This window comes from Rhipicephalus sanguineus, chromosome 1 (genome assembly GCF_013339695.2).
Source record: "Rhipicephalus sanguineus isolate Rsan-2018 chromosome 1, BIME_Rsan_1.4, whole genome shotgun sequence".
In the NCBI taxonomy this organism is placed as follows: Eukaryota; Metazoa; Arthropoda; class Arachnida; order Ixodida; family Ixodidae; genus Rhipicephalus; species Rhipicephalus sanguineus.
In genome coordinates, this window is record NC_051176.1 from 90,931,953 (window position 1) to 90,948,730 (window position 16,778).

Sequence of the window (16,778 nt, forward strand, 5' to 3'; positions counted from 1 at the left end):
ATAAGTGTACCGGAACTACTACTGCCGTCCAGAGCAATTGAAAGAAAACATTACAGCAGTAAAAAAAAAAAAGGAAAAAAAAATTGTTCACTTGAAACACAACCATCCATTTCGTACCAGTGTACCGAAGCGTTTATACTAATTGCTGTTTGTACTAATTTCTGCTAATTATATGTCTACAACTTTAATTTATGACGTACTTTAGTGCCCACTCTACATATGGAACCTTTAGCTTAACTCATTCCGTCCCTTTTATGCAGTTTTTTTTATCTGATTTTCGGACAACTCGCACCGACGCTTGACACGGTGGTCTGGAAGATAGCGAGGAGTGCCACTCGGTACTCGTGCCATTGAAGCAGAAAAACAATGGGAGGGGGGGGGGGGGTTAAGCAGTTACACGGTGTTTTTAACGAAATATGTTACAGCAATATTATGATTAGGCGATTGTGTTGTGCACCGCTGTCAGAAAGTTCGAGTTGTCAGAACTGTGGCAGTGCGGGCAGGAAGGCTTTCAGTTCAAAAGCCCGAGACACGTCCCACTGTATACGAACGGAGACGGGAAGGAATCGCATCCGTCGTATACATGCGCATATTCAAGGAGCAGTAGTTTTTCGTGTTGCGTCACTAGCAAATGTCTCGCCGGAATCTGCGGTAGTGCGCAACGTCATGGAATGAAGCTTTTCGTCGAATGGCAGCGCTGACCATTGATTGAAGAGCCAGTTGGAGAGTCATTTACGAAGGGTTCTTATCCTGGTGTGTGTGTGTGTGTGTGTGTGTGTGTGTGTGTGTGTGTGTGTGTGTGTGTGTGTGTGTGTGTGTGTGTGTGTGTGTGTGTGTGTGTGTGTGTGTGTGTGTGTGTGTGTGTGTGGATGGCATGTTCTCCGCGTTCGAGTTCAGAGCGTTTTCCCCTCCGTGCCGTTTAGGAATTTTCTGGTTGAGGCACGTCGTTTCTATTCATATGCCGCTGCAGGCCTGTTTGCGGTTGTGTCACAGTACACAGGAGGGTCTCCAGCCGCGGATCGTGGCCCGAGAGAGAGACCTTGCTGCGGCGATTTGTCGGCGCGCATGACTCATTCTTTTTTTCCGTCTCTGCTTTCTGCAGGTATCCCGAGGCCGTCCGTGTACCCGCTCACCTCACCGGGCCAATACACGCACAGCATGTTTTCCCAGGAGTTTGCGCAACAACTGCACTGGTGAGTACTCTCGCGTTGCGCATGCCTGACCTGCTGGGCGGCAGTCGTCCGCAGTGTGGCGCACGCGTTCAGCAGCCGGGGCCTGGTCGGGGCCAACGCACCCTTTGCTCTCGGCACGGCACCCTTCCCGCGCTTCGTGGGTGGAGGGTGCTCGCGAGAAAATGGCTCGGCCGGCATCGTTGCACGCCACCGACTGTCCCGCTCATTCTGGCGGCCGGACCACGCGCAGTGCCGGAACTGGTACTGCAGCGGCGTGCCGCTGGTGCCGCAGTGCGCCGATAATGGTGCGGAGAGGAAAAATAATTGGGGCGAGCGACTGCGGTGGAAAAAGGGGCGCATGCGCAGAGTTGAATCAACGTGCAAGCCGTGTTAGTGCGATTAGGATTGTTTGCCCACTTCGGGCCATTTGTATCTTATCCGACCTCTTTACATCACTTCCTCATCAATAAACGGCCCTTTTTAGATTGCTCCGGTGCTTGGCAGATTATGACCCCGCGTCACAAAGGGTTTCCTCAAGCATCGCTGCCTGGCGCTGCAGTGCTCGCCAAGAATGCCCGCGGGCAGCGAGAGAAACAAGTCACAGCCCTCTTAGGCAAAGCTTTCGCTTCTGCGGAGCACTCATTAGGTGGCGCTGACGTTCTCAGCCGATTGTATTTTTTTTACTTGCCCAATGCCATCCTTTTCTCTTTCTCCCCTTCTCCGAACCCCGCGCCACTGCTTACCGCTGTTCAGGAACGAGTCGTTTATAGCTGGATAGTTAAAATACGTTCGGCAGTAATTTCCTTCATTTTATTTCCTTCACTTTATTTAAAAATGATGAGCGAATTACAACTCCTACGCATAAATAATCGTTCTCAGACGAACCGACGCGGCCTCAACTGCTATGTGTTGGAAGAGCGGACATTTATATTCTGGCTGTAGTGAGACGACACGCACGGGTATACGACGCTGCGTGTGTACCTTGTTCCGTGGTCGTGTGCTGTAAGTTAACGATCTGCGTTGTGTGTGTGTTTGTTTTAAGACACATAAATTGATCTCTCAGCATTCCACCACAGTTAATCGGACGGAAGTCTTTCATTACGGGAAACCTTCCGGCGCTTTGGAGATTGTTGCCCTATACTTATCCATATAAATCTGTAATAAGCGTAATAAAGAGGGAACGTATACTGCAGGTGTACCCGACTTTGTCGTGACACACACTGCAGCGTGGCCCGTGATGTCGTTGTGCCATTAAACACCGAATGTACGCGCCTAGCTCGCATTCTCTCATCTGGATTCTTGTCAGGCATCGGTGAAGTTGGCCCGAGTGTAAAAGGAGATACGTGGAATTGCACGCATTTCGTAGGTAGCGGTGATAAAATCGTTGCATGCTTACAGCTTCTTCCGAATGCGTGATCTACGGGATGTTGTTTATTTTCGCCGTGTTTTCCATTCTCCTACGGGGAGTGGTGAACGAGGGAGAGGCAGCCTTCCTAACCTGCTCGAGTGGCCGCTTCCTCGTCATGGTCAGTGCCGATGCGCACGGTGCAACGCATCGCGAAGCCGCGTGGTGCCACTTCGGCCGCCCGCTGTGTGGCTCTTTGCAGGCGGAAGTTTACGGCGCTCGATGGTGGGGCGTACGTGGACGTGGCTGCGGGCCTGTCTACAAGTTACACAAAAAAAAACCCGCGCCGCGCAACCTCTCGCTGTAGTCAGATAATGTATCTATATATCTCTTTTGAGGGCACGTGATGCTCGCGATGTTCTTTTCGTCTTGCACGGTATACGTTCGCTTTGAATTGCAGCTTCGCATTGTTTGCGAACGGAGGGCGTGCGTGTGAAGCTGTTCCCTAAAAAAAAAAAGAAAAAAAAAAGTGGCTATATGCGTACTTCCTTGGTTTAAATTAGCCAGGACCTTCCCGCCTGTCCGGTGATATAGTGAAATGCCTCCACTGCAGCCGGTATAAGACTCATTGTAACGCGCAGCTCCATTAAGACGAACTCGGTTTCCACGGCAGCTGCGAGGATGGCGAGGCGTCAGCCTGCAGTGTGCAGTTTTCCACATTTTCGACAGTTCCTTCTTCACAGGAGGATGGCGATTCGAGCCTCATCTTCTAATTCGTCATGTTCGCTAATCGCGGTAACTCCGGTAACTCCGCTACCGCGTTGCGCGACTGCATTTGCGATGCCGTTACTGCGTGGGCGCACATGTGCCGTTTCCGCCGAGCGAGTGCGCGTAGTTCTCCATCATCTCTGGCCCCTTCTTCTTCTCCCTTGACACTTTTTGTCTTCACTGCGAGTGCCGAGGGGTACTCACGTTTTTCGCTGTAATTCGCGAGACGAAGACCTGCTTCTCGAGGGAGAAAACCTAATTACGAAGTGGAGGTTGTGCAGGGTCTGCAGGTCGGGGATTGAATTGCAAATGGAGAGGAATCTCGGAGGAGCATGAATTAACGATTAATCTCCGCGGCATTGCCGAGAGCTGGGCACTGGGGACCCTGCCTTCTTCTTCTTCTTCTCTCGGGAGCTGTTTCTTTTTCTGTCGCTTCGGTTTTGTTTCGCCCGCGTATAGCTTCGTTCCGGTATAGTTCGCTTCTTTCTGCCGCCTTTTCTCGTTTCTTTTGCACTGATCAGACGTGCTGCTCCGACCTCTCCTTCCTCTCCCCCGTTTCTTTTGCCTCTTGGCCCGCTGTACCGGCACCGTGCCTTTATTGCATCGCTATGGTTCGCGTACCGGTGGTGAAGTGTGCTGCATAAGACTCTCCGGCCTTTGGATCTGATTCCCATGCACTTCTCAGTAATCGAATCAGCGTTCTACGCCCTTGATGAGTACTTTGTTCGCTCTCCTCATTCGGTGCCGTGAATGATGACGCGCGAGCAAGGAGGGCTGTTGAGGCAGGCCAGTGGCACGGAGAGAGATCGAGGAACTTACGCGAGACTGCTTCTCGGCGGAGGAGTAATAAGCGACGAAAAGACAGCCAATTGAGCACGCCGCGACTATATAGCATTTCTAATGCGCGTATAGTGGAAGGGTGTACATTGCCTGTATGTGTCATCGCAATCGGCTGCTGTTTTTTCCGTATCTCATGACCTGGCAGCGTGGGAAACGCGGCGTCCGAACTGGCGGGAGCAGCGTGCCATCGACATGTGGCCTTCGTGCCCAACCGCTTTTTCGCCTCATAAACGGTAGGAACCTGACTGAATGTAATGTCAACGCTAGTGAGGCTCCGCACTGTACATACAGGGACGTTGTCTCGTACGTTATAAGGTGAAAGCCTTAGATCTGTTTCAAGGTCGCGTTGTGAGGTATAGAAAATCAGTGGGCCTGTCCCGGTGTACCGAGATCGTCGAGGTTATTAAATGCGCCTCTCTCTCACACAGCGGCTCGATATGTCTTGCAAGAAGTCTCGTTCCCGATTGGTTTGTGCGGCAGGCTTTCGCCTTCGAGTGTTACAGAGAGCGTGGCATGCTGCAGAAATTTTGTTTGTCAGATTTGAAGCAGGTATATACCATGACTACAGTGACTACAGTGCGTTGAACTGTTGGGGGCCCGGCGCCGTGCGCAGGATTGTTCATGGGCCGCCGGCATATGTGAAGTGCCGCACGCGCCGTCTCGTTCGCCTGCTCGCGCTGGGCTTCCATGCTTCCCACATTTTCTGAAAAGCGGCACATCTTGCAAGGCTAGATCCTCACGTGTGACCAACGTCCTCCTTTTATGCACTGCCGCTATTAGATCGTGAAAGAAGGGGCAAACAGTAACGCCTTTCCGTTGAGAATTTTCCGTTTTTCGTTCCGTTCTATTCAGGCATGCTGTAGCGTACCATGAATGACGAAGTAATTGATGGCGACGAAAAACAGGATGCCAGCACTGTTAAGTTGGGACACTTGTCAGTGCATTTCCGTTCAAAATATAACTAAATATAACCCTCAAAATGGTGCAAGCTGTGTGGATTATTATTATTATTATTATTATTATTATTATTATTATTATTATTTTACTTCTTCGCTCCAACCATCGAGCAGTAATTACACCCAACTATGCTTCCACAACAATGTTTCTACTTTTGCGTTTCTTTCATCACCCGCAGGGTGCGCGCCGAGTGAAGATTCGAAAGGAAGTGGCAGGAAGTTTTAAGAGGACATGCGCATACACAGACGCGTTCGCGTGTGTCAGGAGCAAAATGAAAACAGAAAAAAAAAAAAACCCGGGAATCTCGAGAAAGCGCCGGGGAGTCGTGGCTCGGGCAGCGGGGAAAAAAAAAAAAAAGTGTACGCACTTTCCTCGCGCGGCGGTTGGCGGTGCTCGGGAGGATATCCACTTGAAGCCTCGCTGCTGTCGTTCAATTTGCCTGCGGGCGGAATATCCTATGCGGGCGAGCACTCAACCCTAAGCGAATGGAGAGCTCTCTTTCCCGACTCGGGAGCGCGGATGCACTTGCCGCCGCGATCGAGCGGTGTGCTTGCATGTGGTACGCGTATCGGTCGGTCCCCGCTTCCTCGCTTCTGCAATCATTTCCCGACCGCCGGCGTTGACGAAAAACTGCGGCATCGCGTCGCTGCCGCTTTCGTGGTTCTTTGAGGTTTCTACCAACCCCTTTCGCGAGTCTGCAGTTTGCTCACGTTCGCGCTCTCCGGATTTTCAGATGGTCGGCGGTGACTGGAGAAAATTAGTTTTATATATTCCTCTTCTTTTGCGTCCCGTTTACTTTTTTTTTATTTGGGCGTTTCTTGCCGTTGTTCCTTGCCCTTGTACTGCACCCGTATGTTGATAGCGGTGAGCGGCCGCTAGGCAGCTTTTTATTTTTCTTTCTTTCCGTCGCTGCTGCCTGCCCCTTTGGCTGACCGAATGCTTATATCGAAGCTTTAATCAGCCTACTGGGCCATTGGCTGTGCTGATATGGAGTACTGCTCTTAGTTAGCGCGAAGTCGCGGGTTCGATTTCCTCTCGCTGCGACCTCATCGTGATGGCTGCGGAATGCGAACACACTTGTCTACCGCGCTTTAGGCTAGCGCCCCATTTAAACACCACGCGGCGAAAGTTAGTCCCGAGCCATCCATTATGCGGCGTCCCTTTATTATAGCCGCCGAATGTCTTGCGCGCCCGCTTCGCTGAGCGGGGCTAATCAAACTCAAAATGCAACGACGTCCCTGTGTCTTTTGAATGGGACCGGTCGCATTTGTTTCTCACTTTTCCACCTCCCCCAGTCTCGAAAGGAAAGGAAAAAAAAAAAAAACCCGGAAGGGCGTCTGGCCTCCTGTATTGTGAACCGACCCTTCCTTCCCACCACTTTCCTCACTCTTTGCATTCTCGTGCAGCTAAATTAGCTGGGCGAACGCGCCCTGGTACCGGGGGCTGCCGGAACGCGGTATTGATTGCAGAAATAGAGTCGTTCCAGAATTCCGAAGCATCGCGCGCGACCTGCGCGCGTGCGCCATCGATGCATGAGCACTGAGAGAGCGGCGCATGAAACTCCCCTTCCCTTCCATGCCCCCCAGAGCACGCGCGGCTGGCTTGTTAGGGTAATTGGCAGGCGAAGAGCGCTGCTTCTCCCCGAGCTCCGTAGCGCTGCAGTGAAGCCACCTCGGCGGCGCGCGCCTCTCCCCCAGCGCTTTCCGCCCTTTCCCCGCTCGCTCACTCACCTGGTGTGCCGGGGGCGATCCGAAACTGCTCGGGCATCACGGCACCCCCGTCTCTCTGCGAAGCCTGCCTCGAGAAAGGCGCCGTGTAGAGCGTAGAGCCCGCCAATCTGCCTGCGCGCGCACCGTTGTCAATAGCTCGCTTCTGTCGTCAGCGCGCGGCTCGCTCTCCCGCATCGCAGACGCGCTGTGCGGATTACCAGCCGAGCGCCACTTTCCCGTGCATCCTAGGATGATATGGGAAGCCCGTCAAAGGGCAATATTGTGAGCGTCGCAGGGACGCGCGTTTCGCATCATCATCATCATCATCATCATATTCTAAAGTACAGTGTACCTAAAGAGCGCAATAGCGGAACTTCCGGTCGCCGTCACATGCGAGATATTCCCGTGACCTGGGCGAAAACGTCACGCATGACGTCACTGGTAAAATTAAGGAAGGGAATTTTTGAGGGCTCGCTTCTTTGTTTGACACAGCCTTAATGAAAACCAGCTGATAATGAAGCCAAGGAGGGTATAGGGGACGTTAATTGTACTGTGTGTTAAGTGTATTGTAACAATTGTGATATATATGTGAGGAAAGTAAAGTGGACGAAAAGACAACTCACCGCTGGCAGGGACCGAACCTGTGACCTTCGCATCGTGACCTTCAATCTGTATCACAGTTGTTACAATACACTTAAAGCAGTACAATTAACGTCCCCTATACCTTCCTTGGCTTCATTATCAGCTGGTTTTCATTAACGTTGTATCACTGGTAGAGCGGCACGTAACTGTCGACTCCTGCCCTGTGGCAGTAGTGATGCTGGCAAAATAGTGAAAACCGCGAAGCGGCATGGCGTAGGTTACCGGTCAACCAGTGACAGGGGCCAACCTCTGACACTGGCAAAATAACCACGCTTATGCAGCAAGAACATTTCCCTTTGATTCAAATTTTACGGCGTAGGTATGACGTCGTACGTGTCCTTTCTTTTTTTTTTTTTTTTTCTGATGTCACGTCACTCTCCCGATTGTGTCGGCGACCGGAAGTTCCGCTGCTGCGCTCTCTAGGAAACGGGAACACGCCGCAGCGACGCTTGCTTAGGCGAGCGTAACCGCGGAATGCAGCTCTTGTGCCATCTTTGACAGATCGCACCGGTGCGCACCGCGCCCGGGCGCTACAGTGATTGGACGAAACGGCGCACCAGGTCGCCCCGATTCACACCGGTGCGATTTGTCCAAGATTCCGTCGAATATTGGCTGTTGCGATGACTACGCCGTAGCGGAGACGATGATGATGATGATGATGTGCCTCTACACATTGCTCATACCCACACTGGGGGATTGGCCAAGAATTGTAGATATGAAGATTTAAACTACTGAGTAAACACAAAAGACAAGCAAACATAAAAAAGAACGAGTGCAATAATTATTTGTACATTCAGCCCAGACTTCTCATCCCACCTAGAAATTAGAATAATGAAATTAATGTGTTACCGAACGTCTTATTATTTTTATTGATTTTTTTCTTATTAATTCATTCCTACTATCGGATTTGCTGCAGTTTTCGTCGTCTTCTCTTTCGGGATGTCAATTGACGATGCATGCGGGCGCTTAGATTGTGTCCTGGGATTAGCCGGCATTCGGTCGTTGTTGTACAGATCGAGGGTTCTCGAAGTGGACAAAATTTATGTTTTAAAATTCTACTTGAAAATTTTCTCCTTCATGCAAACCAGTGCTTTTGATGGTGGTGGGTCGGGGCTGCTTGCAGTGTTACGATCGGCATTTGGACGCGACGTGGCCGGCGCCATGATAGGCGCTGATGTCAGTCACGCTTGTCACTTAATGTTTCCCCTTGGGCTGGTTCTTGGAAGAAGACACTGAACGCGGCATGTTTTGGGAACTTATGCCCGCGAGGGCAGGCAGGTGTGCAGTGCAGCTGCAGTCAGGTTCTGACTGCAACAAAAGGGAAAGCATCGGACGACTCTTGCTGGCGGGTGCAGTTGGCATGGGACAGCGTCTACCTCGGGTTTCTCACCAAACCGCTGCATTCCTGCTTTCGCGAGCGCAGACATAAAGGAGTGCGCTGGTTCGGGGAAGCCGTCGTCTCCCTTTCTGGAGGTCAGCGACACTTCTTTCCCTTCTGCCCTTTCGGACTCTCATCCTCACCCTGTGGTCGTTGGGGTGTGGCTTGTGTGTATTGTGTGACTCATTACCTCCTTTCGGGAGGCTGGACACCGAGATGGCAAGTCGCCGGATTGGCGGAAGCTACGGACACCGGTTTTGAATGCCTCAAGGTTGTCTGACTTTGGGCTTTATAAGCCGGACACTTGGTGTCAATCTCTCTCTCTTGATATCTCTTCATGCATCTGTAAATAAACCTCTGTTCTCTCTAGTACGGACGCGCCTTCCTCTCGGCAGAAGATGGGCTAACGGGCACACCGGCGGGGGCCAGCTACCATGGACGTGACCCGCCGGGCCCGAGTGAACCAATCTGATGAAAGCGGTGGGATAACACGAACCCTGGTCGTAACAGCAGGCAGGCAGCCTATTTACATTAACGGCTTTAAGCACTGCCGCAAGGCAGGCGAAGGAATGGCTATTTGCGTCCCTGATTTGTTTGTTTTTCTTTTAACTCTGACAAGCCTTCCTTTTTAGTAGACGTACTGAAATAGGAGGCTATGCTGTCTCTTACCAGGCGCATAATTTCACACACACACACACACACACACAAAAAAAACTTCGGGTGAGCTCCAAAACTCTGGTCACGCACTTTCTGCGAACGCAGCAGTTGCACCTTAGTAACGCTTCGCATGAGCGTTAGTTTCCGTCACGCTCGCGCGCGGTTGAAAGCAGCCCGTGCCGATTGACTATGCGACCTTACCACACCGTTATGATCTCTGGTAGCCTGCACTTTGGGGCCTTCGTCTGCTCACTACGCTCACGGCGGCCATGTCTCTTTCCCCAAGCTGCTCGGCATGATGCTATAAACGACTTCCTGCCCGCATCCGTTGCTCTAAACATTTTAGCCGCTGATGTATTACTCGTCGTCCTCAGTTGGCTTTTCATACGGCCTCGTTAGGTATCGTGATTTGTTACGTGTGTCTTCACTAAGGCTCTTGGTTCCAACTATAGTGTTACAACATTATGAAACGCAGTTCTCGTATGCGATATACACTGAATGTGACCTATATCAGTAGGTAATGCCATTGGCGTGGTCGAACGATGGAAGCATGTATCACTGTACTGTACAGAACTGTGCTTAATGTCCTGCGGATGTGGCGTAAATGATTTCGCCTAGCATAGCGCGATGCGATGCACACAATACACCATACCGTAGAGCTCTATGTTAAAGGGTACTAAAGGGAAAACAATGAACCAATTTAAGCGGATAAATCATTCTTCAAAAACTCTACTTTGCTTAATTTCACCATCGTAGGTTGATTATGAAAAGAGGAAACGAAGTTCAAAGTTTTGTCCTTGTATTTCGCGCCACAGCATGTGAACGTCAGTATACGTTAAAAGAGTCGACTGTTGGGCAAGTTGGCGTTTGGGCATAAAATCCATCGTGAGTAGCGCGACAGACAAGCATTGCGCCTTGTGCTCGACTGTTCCTTTCTGTTGTCCTGTCTGGTTGCGGTATACTCACGATGGTTTTTATGTCAGTACACGTGTGACGTCAGGTATATTGAAAAAAAAAAAAAAAGTTTGCGTATTTTGGCCACATTGGTTCAATGAAAACATTTTCTGAAACTTGCCATGTTAGGACTTGGATATTTAGCTACAAACGATTAAGTAGGCCACATCAGACTCCGTCAAAATCGATAACGTCGCGATAACGTCGCTGCGGGAGCTTCAAGGTGGCGTCGCCTCCTTAATTTTCTTTGTGCGTATTTTCTGGCTTCTCGCGGTAACAGTGGTGAGTTAGGTATTCTGAAAGGATAATTTACTTCGAGCAAAATCGTTTTAACGCGATAGCGGTAAAAGAGCTCGTTTCGTAGAAATTCCGGCGTCGGTGTCGGCGGCGTTGGATGTGAGCGAAAAAATCATCTTGCCGGTGACCGAAAAATTGAGAAAGCTACAAATAAAATTATTAATAATAATAATAATCGGTCCGAGTGAGAATCGAACCCAGGCCGTCTACATGGCAAGCAGGTGTTCTACCACGCAGCCACGCCTCTGCTTGGCACTACACTGAAAGTAACTTTCATGCTTCACAAACATACGCGTCCTGTATACAGATGTCACAGTACGAGATGTAATATCGCAGTAATATTGCGTGGTACAAGCGTACACTGCCACACACCATGTCAATATCATAACGACTTGGTGGTTTAAAGCCAGCCACCCATTACAAAAGGCACACACATTACTGCGCGTATTCCATTAAGACCACGTAGTGGGTGCATCGCAACTTCGAAAAAGTTTCTCGCGCATAATTGCTCCTGGTACGTACTAGGGGCAGGATATCTCTAATCCCCCCCCCCCCCCCCCTTTAGTTTCTCTTTAAGGCTCTAGCTGCGCACGCACGAGTGACGTCGTACAGCTACGCGCGCTTACACGCTTTTTATTTGACGCTTAGTGACGTCTTAATGACGCTTGCATGAGCCGTTTTTGTGGGAGCTTACACGATAACAAGGTTGTGCCACAGCTTCTTTGAAACACTGCCACCAGCTGCAGCCATATTTAAAGGGACTAGAGCGCCTCCGCCATGGCTTTCCCGAGTGTTTAGTGGTTTTTATTCCATCTTTCTTTTTTCCCCGACAGTTTGCAAGCATATGAGTTACGCATTCATACTCGTCAATTCCTGAAAACTCTGCTGCTACGCCGTGGAAGTCTCTCCGACGCGTTCATATTTTGTTGTGCTGCTTGCACTGCATTGGTGGTTCTTGAAAGGGCCTCGATTTTTGCCGCAGCAGAACACGGCATTTCGTCTAGCAGCGCTAAGTGGTGGCCGCATCCTCTTCCCCGTGGCGACCTGGAAGGGGGGAAAAAAAACGAGACAACAAAAATCGGATGTTAGTAGTAAAGCGACAGGGTTGGTTGCAATGCGAAGTATAATGTTATACCCTTGGTGAGGCAAACATTTTCCAAACATTCTGTGGCAGCTTGCTGGATGTTTAATTTTGGTGCTTTCAGATTTCAGTATCTTTGGCCTCACCGTTAGCTCGTGAAAGCCGCGGACGCTTATTAAAGGGGCCCTGCGACACAAATTAATCGTGTCATTTTCATCGCTACTCCTGGTACTGTGGAATGCGCCAATGTCGTTGCGCCAGGCGCAGCGTGTCGAGCTGCTATTTCTCGTTCGAAGATGTTTGTTTGTTCTGTTTATAGATGTATACGCACGTACGCCGAGATGTGCACAGTTCAGGCTACATGCGATAGCTGCCTGGAAACGTTTGAACACCCCCGTACCTGCGGAGATTAAGACGGCCGCGGCGAAGATTTAATAAAATAAAGCGGCGACGCGCTGAGCCACAGACGGCGGTTCATTTATTTGCGCATGCGACACGGAAGCTCTTCTATTTTGAAATCGCTGCAGTTTCGCCGGCATGCACGCGGGAGCCGACATGCTAAACGCTCGATTTTCCCGCGCCTTTGTGCGTTCGACTTGTGTCTGCAGTGCAATTCACTTCAGTGTTCCCAGCGGCACTGACAGATTGAAGTATAAGGTGCACTTTGTATACGACGCGCGCCGTGTCGTGAAGCGTGATATCGGGGCACATGGAAACGCCCATCGAGCGGTCGTGCTTCTTTCTGGTTTCTGCGAGCCACATCCAGGTGTTTCATGCAGGACTCGAAGGAAATAAATGTCCGGCTACTATACGTGAACACCTCTGCGTGGCCGAAGGAGTGCCGTTGTGGGAAAGTATAGTTCGGAGCCTGCGCACTCCTGATACCGCGTGTGCTTGCGTTAAGCTCAGTAAAATCTGCAAACTCGCAACGCTGTTCGTCACTGCGCGTACCGGATGCCGAAGAGAATGTTAGATCTCGTTCTGGACTGCGTTTGGCCTTCGCGGTGCCGCTGAAGAGGTGATACGACATAAGAGGCAAAAAAAAAAAAACGCGTTTCAAAACATGCAAAACGCCCGTCAGCGCGTGCGGATAAAGATAGCACGACCCGGTAGTGGCGCTGTCTTTTTTTCCGCTGCGCTCTGCGGCATTTGTCCGAGGTGAAGTTTTCGGATTGGTTAGATATCAGAAGTGTACCTGCTCTGGATTCGCGCGTGGGCCGGCATGGCGTCGACGCGATGGGTCGGAGCCGTTGCGCGGCGTGCACAACGGGCTGTACGGTGTGCGTGTCGCACTGCTCCGCTTGTGAAACCGGAAGCGGTGGCGTCCCGGCGGAAGTTATTCGCTGGGCGGCCGCTATCGATTGGTTCCGTGCTCTGATGAACACGGGAGGTTGGGTCCGCGCCGCGTCGACCAATTGGCGCTGCACCCCGTGCGCCACGTGATGGGTCGACGTTCGTGAAAGGAGGAGTCTGCGCACCCGGGCTAGGGCTCCGGTCGGGATTTGCATGCGCCGCTCCCCACCCCGTGTCGGGCGTCGCTGCCGGCGTTGTTAAACGTTAGCCGATCCGCTTACATTACATCCCGATGTCATTACGCTGCATTCTTTCTTGCTCCGTTTTCTTTTTCCCCTTCTCGCCCCCTCGTGGTCCCTTCTCCGCTTGTTATGGACGGCGAACCCTCCCTGCGTGCGAGCGCAGCTTGGCCTTGCTTTAGCCGTCTCGCGGATTGGAGTTCTAATCCGTATCTGGACCGTTTCTGCGGAGTGTTTCGGTGCGTCTCGACGCCACTGCGTGTTGTAGATTTATTGTGACGAAGGATTTGTATAGTTTGCTAGGCGAATCATAAAGTGGCATTCACTAATGTCGTCTAGATTGGCGCCGCTCGCGCATGCGCAGTATGGCGGCGACGTGTACCGTGGTGAACTTATATTACACCAGTGTCAAACGGTCACTTCTGATCGCTATCGGGCCTTATACGGATCGAATTTCTTGATCATGATTGGCTCCTTTACGCACGCCGCAGAAGGGAGCCAATCACTGTTAAGCAGTTCGATGATCGGGCTTAATCGCGACCAGCAGTGTATACTGTTATGACTGGCAGTCGGTGGCGATGCGCTGACCATGACAATCTGCGGGCGAGGCGTTCTCACACTGCTAGAACACCTGCATCCTTCCACGAAACGGAATTTCTGGGACGACGAATGACCAACAATGGGCAGAATCTCGGCCTCAAAGTCTGGGACGGCAAAGCCGGAGACAATGGGCCACCTGGGCTTGGCTTGGTACGCTGCCGAAGCGACCTGACGGGTATGTTTGTACGGGAGTCCCCGCAAACCTTCTTCTGCCCTTCGGGGAATAGAAGAGTACGAGGAACGAGCCCGAGGAACTTGTCGCCTTGCTTCCCCCACAAGCGTGCCGTTGACCACCTGACCCTTGCTGTATCAAGAGTGCAACGACCCCTCAGCGACAGTGAAATGGACTGGGCCATGGTTGGTGGGGTCGTGTGTGTGATTGGTGGTCATCAAGAAGGAGGAGCCAGCCGGAGGGGTTAAAACGACGGTGCTGAGTGAGAAATGGGGCTCTGAGCCCTCGGTAACAGGCTCATCCAATTCGCTCGTCGCTGAACTCTGACCTTGTCACGATGTAATTGAGTGTACGAAAAGTGCTAGTAAACTTCTTATTGTTTTTCCATCTTGCTAGCATCAGTTCCTCAACCCGGAGACTCGACTACGCTACCAAACGGAGTCCGGGTACGACGCTGCCCTATCGTAGCAACAACCTGGTTGCCGAGAAGGGACGGATCCAAATACCCAGGCACGACAACTGGCGGCAGCGGTGGGATGGATTCAAATACCCAGGCACGACAATACCGTGTGACGCTGGTGTTAGAGAAGTCAGGAAAAACAAAGTGAAAATATGACACCGTTTCCACTTAAAGTCGGGATCATTCGATTATTGCGGGTGTATACACAGTCAAGCGCCTGTACAAGGAAGCGCTTTGGACCTCCGAAATCCTTTATTATAAACAAGTCGCTTCGATACGTTCACGATCCGAGGGTACTTCTTGCAGTGCAAGGCTTCGTCGCGGTGCGACAGATGTGAGCGAGTTCTTGGAAAGCGCGTCTTTGGTGGTGGCAGCATGTTGCATGCTCCCCCGAATCCAATAGACCGGCATATACGTCTTCAGCCGCTTTGGCCCGATCAAATTTTACATCGCGTGTCCGAAAAGTGGCGGCGTATTCGCTTCACCCGACTGCGTTATATTAAACGCCTCATTGTAATAAGTTCGGCAAATTGTGCCGATGTGCCAGCGTCCTTGTATGTTGCGGCACCGGAGTTTCTCGATATTGATTGGCCGCTGACCTTAGCTGTATCCGAGGCTTAGTTGAATTAAAAAAAAAAAGAGCTAAACCGTGGTATGACAGCTGAGTCGTCCTCGGGCTTCTTTTCGCTCTCACGGCCAGGCTCTTGTCTGTTGCTCCGAAAATAGCCCGCCTAGGAGAGTCTCTGCTGCTGCTGCTTTAGGGTGTAGTGGCTGTTCGAAGGGCGTTTCCTGCGTCGAGTTCGCAGCTCGTGTCGCGAAAGAACGGCTCGTGCCGCGCAGCTTTCCGCAGCTGGCCCCAAGCACGAGCGCAGCGACGGACGAATCGGCGGCGCGCGCGCGCGAACTCCCGAGGGGGGGATGCCCTCCCCCCAAACAGCAGGCACTTCTTTTTGACACTCAACGGGAGCGCGCGCGAGCCACTTTCGGTTGAACGTGTAAGACCGAAGCTGCAGCTGTTAGTGTCAGAAACAAAGCACGCTGTCGTGCGCAGAATGGAAAGGAACATTTATACGGCCCCTTTTAAAAGGGGGCTCCAATTAGTGACACGGTGAACGTTATAATGGATTCCATCATGGGCGTTGGCGCAACCGGGCGGAGCCTATCGTCTCGCTAACTTGGACGGTGACCAGGCAGCGTTGAAGCGACGGCAGAATAAACTATCACTTGTAGCCGACGAGAAGCTTGCTAGAATCTCTCTCTCTCTCTCTTTGCTGCTTCGACGGTCAGGGTTACGTTGAAAGCTAAGAATTTCAAGTTGGAAAATTGGGAAATGACATGCATTGGAGTCTATCCTTTGTATTTTTTTTTCTAAAAAAAAAAGCTGTGACGCGTCGTTTTCGTATCACCGCATATCACTTACGCAGATTGGGATGTTTAATCTATAAATTCTATAAATAAATAAATAAATAAATAAATAAATAAATAAATAAATAAATAAATAAATAAATAAATAAATAATCATTTATAGCTGCATTGTAGCTGGCACATTGATCGTGCATGATGGGTCAACACAGTAGAAGGTCACAGGTATCCGAAGTTTGTTGTTGTGGTGCGTGCAGTATCCTGTGCGTGTTCTCGTGCTGGGAAGTCTAAACGAGTCTGGTGGCGTTGTATTGTGGCCGATTTTGAGCGTTGTCTGGTGGCGGATTTCGTGGTGGCCGCAGATTCCCTGCGACAATTTCTGGGAGTTCTTCGCGCCCATGTCATTTGGGTATTTGCTTTCCTTTTTTTCTTTTCGCGTTTTTTAGTTCTCTCAGCCATGTTGGTCTATGACAGAAACCAGTGAAAATTACGCACCTTTGAAAAGTTAATCGTACGGCGCAATGAATGTATTTTTTATTCACCAGAGAACGGGTGCAAAGAAGTAATAGGCAGCGCGATCGATTGTGGCCCAAGGTCACAGTCATTAGGCGCAGTCGTCCGAATCGCAGCCGGATTAGTAGGAAGAGTTTGTTTCTGGGTTTTCACGTGTTAGAACCACGATATGTTTATGAGGGACGCCGTAGTGGAGTTCTCCGGAAATTTCGACCACCTGGGGTTCTTTATGAAGTGACACTAAAGTGAAACAGTGAATTGATTTAGGTTCATAAATTGTACTCTCAGAACTCCACTGTCGTTAATGTCACCATCATATGTTTATTAATAGAGGAGAAA

General features: G+C 50.8%; 1 protein-coding gene across 4 annotated transcripts in view; it reads left to right on the top strand.

Annotated features, from left to right (window-relative positions):
• Positions 1-16,778, top strand: part of LOC119393871 (protein pangolin, isoforms A/H/I/S) — a 229,497-nt gene that overhangs the window by 180,682 nt on the left and 32,037 nt on the right. For all 4 annotated transcript variants that reach the window (XM_037661080.2, XM_037661056.2, XM_037661065.2 and 1 more), the window contains one exon: positions 1,103-1,193. In XM_037661080.2, the coding sequence (XP_037517008.1) occupies positions 1,103-1,193 (91 nt within the window). The remainder of the gene's footprint in view (positions 1-1,102; positions 1,194-16,778) is intronic.